This window comes from Staurois parvus, unplaced genomic scaffold (genome assembly GCF_062004578.1).
Source record: "Staurois parvus isolate SC_StPar_1 unplaced genomic scaffold, SC_StPar_1.0 ptg003061l, whole genome shotgun sequence".
Classification (NCBI taxonomy): Eukaryota; Metazoa; Chordata; class Amphibia; order Anura; family Ranidae; genus Staurois; species Staurois parvus.
The window spans coordinates 60,001-67,551 of record NW_028320857.1 but is presented as its reverse complement, the minus strand read 5'-3'; the positions used below and the strand labels follow the sequence as shown (position 1 = coordinate 67,551).

Genomic DNA, 7,551 nt, shown 5'->3' with positions numbered 1-7,551 from the left:
GGGGTGGCGGTGCCCGGTGGGCAGGAAGGGGGGTGGCGGTGCCCGGTGGGCAGGAAGGGGGGTGGCTGTGCCCGGTGGGCAGGAAGGGGGGTGGCGGTGCCCGGTGGGCAGGAAGGGGATGGCGGTGCCCGGGGAAGGGGGGTGGCGGTGCCCCGGTGGGCAGGAAGGGGGGTGGCGGTGCCTCTGGTGGGCAGGAGGGGGGGTGGCGGTGCCCCCGGTGGGCAGAAGGGGGGGTGGCGGTGCCCGATGGGCGAGGAGTTGAATACTGCTTCCTGTTGGATTATTCTGTCGGTGTAATTTGTTATCCTGTTGATGTTCCAATCCTCAGCACCTGGCTGCTGTAGAGGAGCGCAAGATCAAGTCGCTGGTGGCTCTTCTGGTGGAAACTCAGATGAAGAAACTGGAGATCAAACTGCGGCATTTCGAAGAGCTGGAAACCATCATGGACAGAGAAAAGGAAGCGGTAAGGTGGCCAATGGGAGTGATGCATGCTGGGAATTCTGAGTTGTCCTGGTTCGGGGAGCCACGTTTAAAGCCCATCGCTGGGTAAATTATAATCCCTACCCCCTTCTAACGCCATTCTGGCTTGCCATCGATTCGCAGTGTGGGGGACCTTTAATCTGGCGGCTGCAGATACAACAGCCGGTGTACACAGAATCTGCTGCAGCTCTGCATCGCAGCCAATCGGCTTGCAAATTTTAATATCAAAGCTTACCTGGAGGAAACCCGCACAGGGAGAACATGCAAACTCCAGGCAGGTGGTGCCATAGTTGGGATTCGAACCAACGACCTGAGTACTGCAGGCGTATGTATGATTATAGTAGTAAAACAAGGTCGTGATCCAAGGAGCCTCCATGCGTGAGGACCGATCTACATCCGACACACAGACTCCCTGCACTCCACATGCCCCTTGCCCGTCTCGTCACCCCTCACCCTATTATTCCAGCCTAAGGTCCCTGGCCCTCGAGGGGCGTCCAGCCTAAGGTCCCTGGCCCTCGAGGGGCGTCCAGCCTAAGGTCCCTGGCCCTCGAGGGGCGTCCAGCCTAAGGTCCCTGGCCCTCGAGGGGCGTCCAGCCTAAGGTCCCTGGCCCTCGAGGGGCGTCCAGCCTAAGGTCCCTGGCCCTCGAGGGGCGTCCAGCCTAAGGTCCCTGGCCCTCGAGGGGCGTCCAGCCTAAGGTCCCTAACTCACATTCATACATACACACACATACTAGGGCCAATGTAGAGAGGAGCCAATTAAGCTACCAGCATGTCTTTGGAGTGTGGGGGGAAGCCAGAGTACCCGGAGGAAACCCACACAGGCACAGGGAGAACATGCAAACTCCAGGTAGGTGGTGCTGTGGTTGGGATTCGAACCGACTACCCGTGTACTGCCCTTGGTTTAGTAAATAAAGGAAATCGACAACCACAGCCTCATGGTGAAGGTTTTGAACAATCTATTGAGAACAGATGAAGAGATACAAAGTAAACTTTAGAACGTAGAGAGACGGGCGCACACGAATCCTGGCTTTCGGGGGTTTTTTGTACACTTTTTTTATAAACAAAAAAAATTCCTATTAGGCCTGAAGATTGCATAAACCCCCCAAACATTTTCTGAAAGCAGAGACCCTGGAGAATTAAATAGCGGCAGTACCAATTTCTGTCACTCGATATTACCGCAAAGGTCTAAGAAAAGCAAAATTTCAGTAAAAAACCCTCCACTAAAGTTCATTTTAGGTCACACAAATGGAATAAATTACCCAATAAAAGATGATGTTGCACCGAGTAAATAGATACCCAACATGTCGAACCTTAAATGGCAACAAACTTCAGTACTCTATATTCTCCATAGGCGATGCTTTGGAAGCCCCTTCTAGGTCATCAGTTTAGTGTCATGGAGGAGGTCTGGTTCTAGATGAATTGCTCTCCAGCCTGTTTGGCGATATGCAACGTGTACTGCAATCGACGTTTTCATGTGTAGGCACCCCCAATGCATGTTTTTCTTTTGTATATGTGGGAGAGACCTCCAAGTTTTTGGGGAAATTTTAATATGCTTTGTTTTTTTTACATTTTTTTTTATTCTTTTGAACCATATGTGATTTTTTTTTTTTTTTTTGGTGACAAGTTCTCTTTATTGAGATATCTGGGATCTAAAAGACCCTGCATGGCTCCACTGGATGCAATACATTACATTAGAGCTTATTCATTGAGGGGGGGGGGGTGTTGTCCGTTACCTGATGGCAAAAAGTTTGCTGGTTAACCCCCCACCACACTGTTGGGTCTGACATATGGACTTGGCTGTGAAAGAGTTAATCAGGGTCAGATCCTTGGTGTACTTGCCATGTCCAGCGGTAAGCGTTCTCTTCCATTCCTTGAAGGCCAGACCTTCATGATGGATAGGGCATGGTCTACACATGGAGGTCTCTCTTCAGATCCGTCGACGATGGGGCACGCCTGATGTGGATCAATCGGAAGGTTCCTAAGTTTGTCCAGGTCTTTCGGATCCCTGGATGGGAGGCATCAGATGCAATGGTAGCTCCCTGGCATCAATCATCCCTGATGTACGCCTTTCCCTCACTAAAACTCATCTCCTGGTTCTTACACGTAAGCGTTCTCTTCCATTCATTGAAGGCCAGATCTTCATGATGGATAGGGCATGGTCTACACATGGAGGTCTCTCTTCAGATCCGTCGACGATGGGGCACGCCTGATGTGGATCAATCGGAAGGTTCCTAAGTTTGTCCAGGTCTTTCGGATCCCTGGATGGGAGGCATCGGATGCAATGGTAGCTCCCTGGCATCAATCATCCCTGATGTACGCCTTTCCCTCACTAAAACTCTTTCCCCTGGTTCTTACCAGTAAGCGTTCTCTTCCATTCATTGAAGGCCAGATCTTCATGATGGATAGGGCATGGTCTACACATGGAGGTCTTTCTTCAGATCCATCAACGCTGGGGCACGTCTGATGTGGACCAATTGGAAGGTTCCTAAGTTTGCGTCCAGGTCTATCGGATCCCAAGATGGGATGCATCAGAGGCAATGGTAGCTCCCTGGCATCAATCATCCCTTATGTACAGAGCTGAGCGAACTATTGGCACTATATAAATACTGTATTCTACTAATAATAATAATAATAATGTACGCCTTTCCCTCACTGGAACTCATCCCCTGGTTGATACACTTAAGCGTTCTCTTTCATTCCTTGAAGGCCAGATCTTCATGATGGATAGGACATGGTCTAAACGTGGAGGTCTTTCTTCAGATCCGTCAACGCTGGGGCATGCCGGATGTGGACTGAAACTCATCCCCTGGTTGATGCACTTATTAGAGTGGGAAGGTCTTCTGATGGCTATGACCAAGGCTTATTGCCGAAACGCGTAAGCCATTTTATATGCTCAATAAAGTTTATTATTTGGGAAGATGACTGCTGGCCATACCAATCCTCATTCAGTTGCATCTGTGCTGGGAAGACGCACAAGAGTCAGAGCACAAACATTCCACCTCCATGGGGATTATCTCTGGGTGTAGCACCTACTTGTTCTAGGTCTTCCAGCTGCACTGGCCACGCCGGGTCTCGTTTGGCCAGTCACTGATGCCCTGTGGCGCCTGCTGCTTCAGAGTCCACCTGTCTCAAGGCCCAATTTTCCACCCAGCTTTACAGTTCCTGGCTTGAACGGCATGGCTGGTGAGACCCAGATGCTGAAGGATAGGGGTCTCTCTACGGCTGTCATCTCCACCATGCTTTGAGCCTGAAAGTCCACCTCTCCCCTTATCTACTATTGCACCTTGAAGGCTTTACGGCACCTAGGCACCTATTGAGTCGCTGGGGTTCCATCCCCGCGAGTTCTTTGCACACATTTTGGCCTTTCTCCAGTGAGGTGTGGATCATCTTCTGGCCTTGAGTACTGACAAGGGGAAGGTTTTTGCTTTGGACATTCTTTTGAAGACCTCCATGTGTAGAGACCATTCCCTATCAGTCATGAAGGTCTGGCTGTGTCCTTCAATGAACTCAGAAAAGGGTTTTACAAGGAGCACAAAAATCCCATTTCTAAGCTCTGAACCTGGACGTTTTGCTGTGTAGGACCATCCAGTACAAACATTTCACGTTTTAAGCCGTTTTCAACCCAAAAGCAAACTTTTTTTTATATTGCAGCTTACCAGTTCTTAGATGTGATGACGGCATTAGTTTTTTTTCTTTTTTTGGCTTTCTTCTCTTTTCACCTGGTGATTCATCCCGTATGTTTTGTTTTTTAAAAGAACAAGCTCTCTTCCATCCATCCATCCATCTAACACTCCCCTCCCCCAGACTGGCAATGCATCTGTCCAAAGGTGCCTCCCTGTGCTGCTTCTTCCGGTGTGGGGGCGCTCTAACACAGGAGGTGTTACGGACCAGATCACAAGGGGGGAAAAAAGCCTTAATAAAAAAAAAAAAAAACTAATGCAGCCACCCTTTCAAGTGATTGGTAAGCTGTATATATTACCGTAGTTTTTGCTCCGTAAGATTCACTTTTTTCCCCAAAAAAAAATGGGGCGGGAGGTCTGTGCGTCTTAAAAAGCGGCCGGCCCAGTATCCTATTTACCCCCCGTTGTTGCCGTCGAGTTACCGGGCCGGCTGCTTGGCTCTACTGTGCAGAAGAAATCGCTCCTCCGTCCCAACTGTTCCACGGTCCAGTGGTGTCCTGCTTTCATCGGCCGTCTTCTCCCCCTGACGCCGGCATCTTCAGTGTGGGCACCCGGCTGTGACTCTGGTCATCCCCTGTACCGTGTCCGCAGTCTCCGGTCATCCCCTGTACCGTGTCCGCAGTCTCCGGTCATCCCCTGTACCGTGTCCGCAGTCTCCGGTCATCCCCTGTGCCGTGTCTGCAGTCTCCGGTCATCCCCTGTGCCGTGTCTGCAGTCTCCGGTCATCCCCTGTGCCGTGTCCGCAGTCTCCGGTCATCCCCTGTGCCGTGTCCGCAGTCTCCGGTCATCCCCTGTGCCGTGTCCGCAGTCTCCGGTCATCCCCTGTGCCGACTCCGCAGTCTCCGGTCATCCCCTGTGCCGACTCCGCAGTCTCCGGTCATCCCCTGTGCCGTGTCCGCAGTCTCCGGTCATCCCCTGTGCCGTGTCCGCAGTCTCCGGTCATCCCCTGTGCCGTGTCCGCAGTCTCCGGTCATCCCCTGTGCCGTGTCCGCAGTCTCCGGTCATCCCCTGTGCCGTGTCCGCAGTCTCCGGTCATCCCCTGTGCCGTGTCCGCAGTCTCCGGTCATCCCCTGTGCCGTGTCCGCAGTCTCCGGTCATCTCCTGTGCCGTGTCCGCAGTCTCTGGCCATCTCCCGTGCCGTGTCATAAGAAACATTTAATTTCTGTTTTCTTGGATTACTATATCAACCTGACGGACCTCCAGGCTTCCAAATACCTCCTTGTAGAACCTGGAGGCTAAATATCTACAAGACCTCTTTCTGCAATGCCATTCTAACACGCAATCCTAAAAAAGAATAAAAAAAAAACCCCAACCCTATAGTACACAAGCATTTAATGTCCTTTAATTAGCAAAGAATGTAATAATTTTTCTATTCTCGATTTTCTCCTGTGTCCTTCTAGCTGGAACAGCAGCGTCAGCAGCTCCTGACTGAGCGCCAGAACTTCCACATGGAGCAGCTGAAGTATGCGGAGATGAGGGCGCGTCAGCAGATTGAGCAGCAGCACGGGCAGAACCTGCAGCAGCAGCAGCAACAACACGGGCAGAACCTGCAGCAGCAGCAGCAGCAACAACACGGGCAGAACCTGCAGCAGCAGCAGCAACAACACGGGCAGAACCTGCAGCAGCAGCAGCAACAACACGGGCAGAACCTGCAGCAGCAGCAGCAGCAGCAACAACACGGGCAGAACCTGCAGCAGCAGCAACACGGGCAGAACCTGCAGCAGCAGCAGCAGCAGCAGCAACACGGGCAGAACCTGCAGCAGCAGCAGCAGCAGCAGCAACACGGGCAGAACCTGCAGCAGCAGCAACACGGGCAGAACCTGCAGCAGCAGCAACACGGGCAGAACCTGCAGCAGCAGCACGTGCAGAACCCTCAACACCCATCGCCAGGACCCGGAGCCCCCGGTATGGGCCACATCCCAGCTCCTCCCCACCCAGGTGGGATAATGGGTCAGCCGCAGCAGCCGCCTCCCTATGGCGCTCACCACCAGATGCCGCCTGCCCATCCGCCACAACCAGGCATGTATTCTGGCCATTGGCAGGGGAGTGGTAAGTCAGAATGTCTGTGATTGGTAGGGAGAGTAGGACCCTTCTCTTTTCACCAGCGTGATAAACTTCAGGGCACTCCTTGGGTGGGACAGTGCTGGAATGGCATATAACTGGCAAAGGTGTAATGAGAAATGGCCAAAGGGAATTGGCTATGTTGAGTACAGTTTGTAGCGGAGCCCTCTGTACATGGCAGACACAAACAGGCGGGATATTAGTTGTTAATCCAGATATACAATGTACAGCAGTGTGCTGCAATGCAAAGAACTCGCTGATAGGAGGGGAGAGCATAGAGATGAGCGTATTACTCTGCTGCTTCTCCTTTTACTTTCCAATCACAGGCTGGGGGAGGGACAAGACCTGTAAGTCTTATTGAACTGCAGCAGAGAAAAATCTGGCTGCTCTGCCAGACAGGTCTATACTATGTAGCAGAGGGCATACACACGGGTTAGTATAAGGCCCGGTCATGTCAGTGGGCGTACACTCGGGGGTTACTATGAGGCCCGGTCATGTCAGTGGGTGTACACTCGGGGGTTACTATGAGGCCCGGTCATGTCAGTGGGTGTACACTCGGGGGTTACTATGAGGCCCGGTCATGTCGGTGGGCGTACACTCGGTTACTATGAGGCCCGGTCATGTCAGTGGGTGTACACTCGGGGGTTACTATGAGGCCCGGTCATGTCAGTGGGTGTACACTCGGGGGTTACTATGAGGCCCGGTCATGTCAGTGGGCGTACACTCGGGGGTTACTATGAGGCCCGGTCATGTCAGTGGGCGTACACTCGGGGGTTACTATGAGGCCCGGTCATGTCAGTGGGCGTACACTCGGGGGTTACTATGAGGCCCGGTCATGTCGGTGGGCGTACACTCGGGGGTTACTATGAGGCCCGGTCATGTCGGTGGGCGTACACTCGGGTTACTATGAGGCCCGGTCATGTCGGTGGGCATACAATCGGGTTACTATGAGGCCCGGTCATGTCGGTGGGCGTACACTCGGTTACTATGAGGCCCGGTCATGTCGGTGGGCGTACACTCGGGGGGTTACTATGAGGCCCGGTCATGTCGGTGGGCGTACACTCGGGGGGTTACTATGAGGCCCGGTCATGTCAGTGGGCGTACACTCGGTTACTATGAGGCCCGGTCATGTCGGTGGGCGTACACTCGGGTTACTATGAGGCCCGGTCATGTCGGTGGGCGTACACTCGGGGGGTTACTATGAGGCCCGGTCATGTCGGTGGGCGTACACTCGGGGGTTACTATGAGGCCCGGTCATGTCAGTGGGCGTACACTCGGTTACTATGAGGCCCGGTCATGTCGGTGGGCGTACACTCGGGGGGTTACTATG

General features: G+C 52.9%; 1 protein-coding gene across 1 annotated transcript in view; it reads left to right on the top strand.

Annotated features, from left to right (window-relative positions):
- Nucleotides 1-321: 321 nt before the first annotated feature.
- LOC149428652 (uncharacterized) overlaps nucleotides 322-7,551 on the top strand; it is a 16,872-nt gene continuing 9,642 nt past the window's right edge. Inside the window, exons 1-2 of the mRNA XM_089667154.1 lie at nucleotides 322-463; nucleotides 5,561-6,065. Of these exons, the coding sequence (XP_089523280.1) occupies nucleotides 392-463; nucleotides 5,561-6,065 (577 nt within the window). The 5' untranslated portion in view covers nucleotides 322-391. The remainder of the gene's footprint in view (nucleotides 464-5,560; nucleotides 6,066-7,551) is intronic.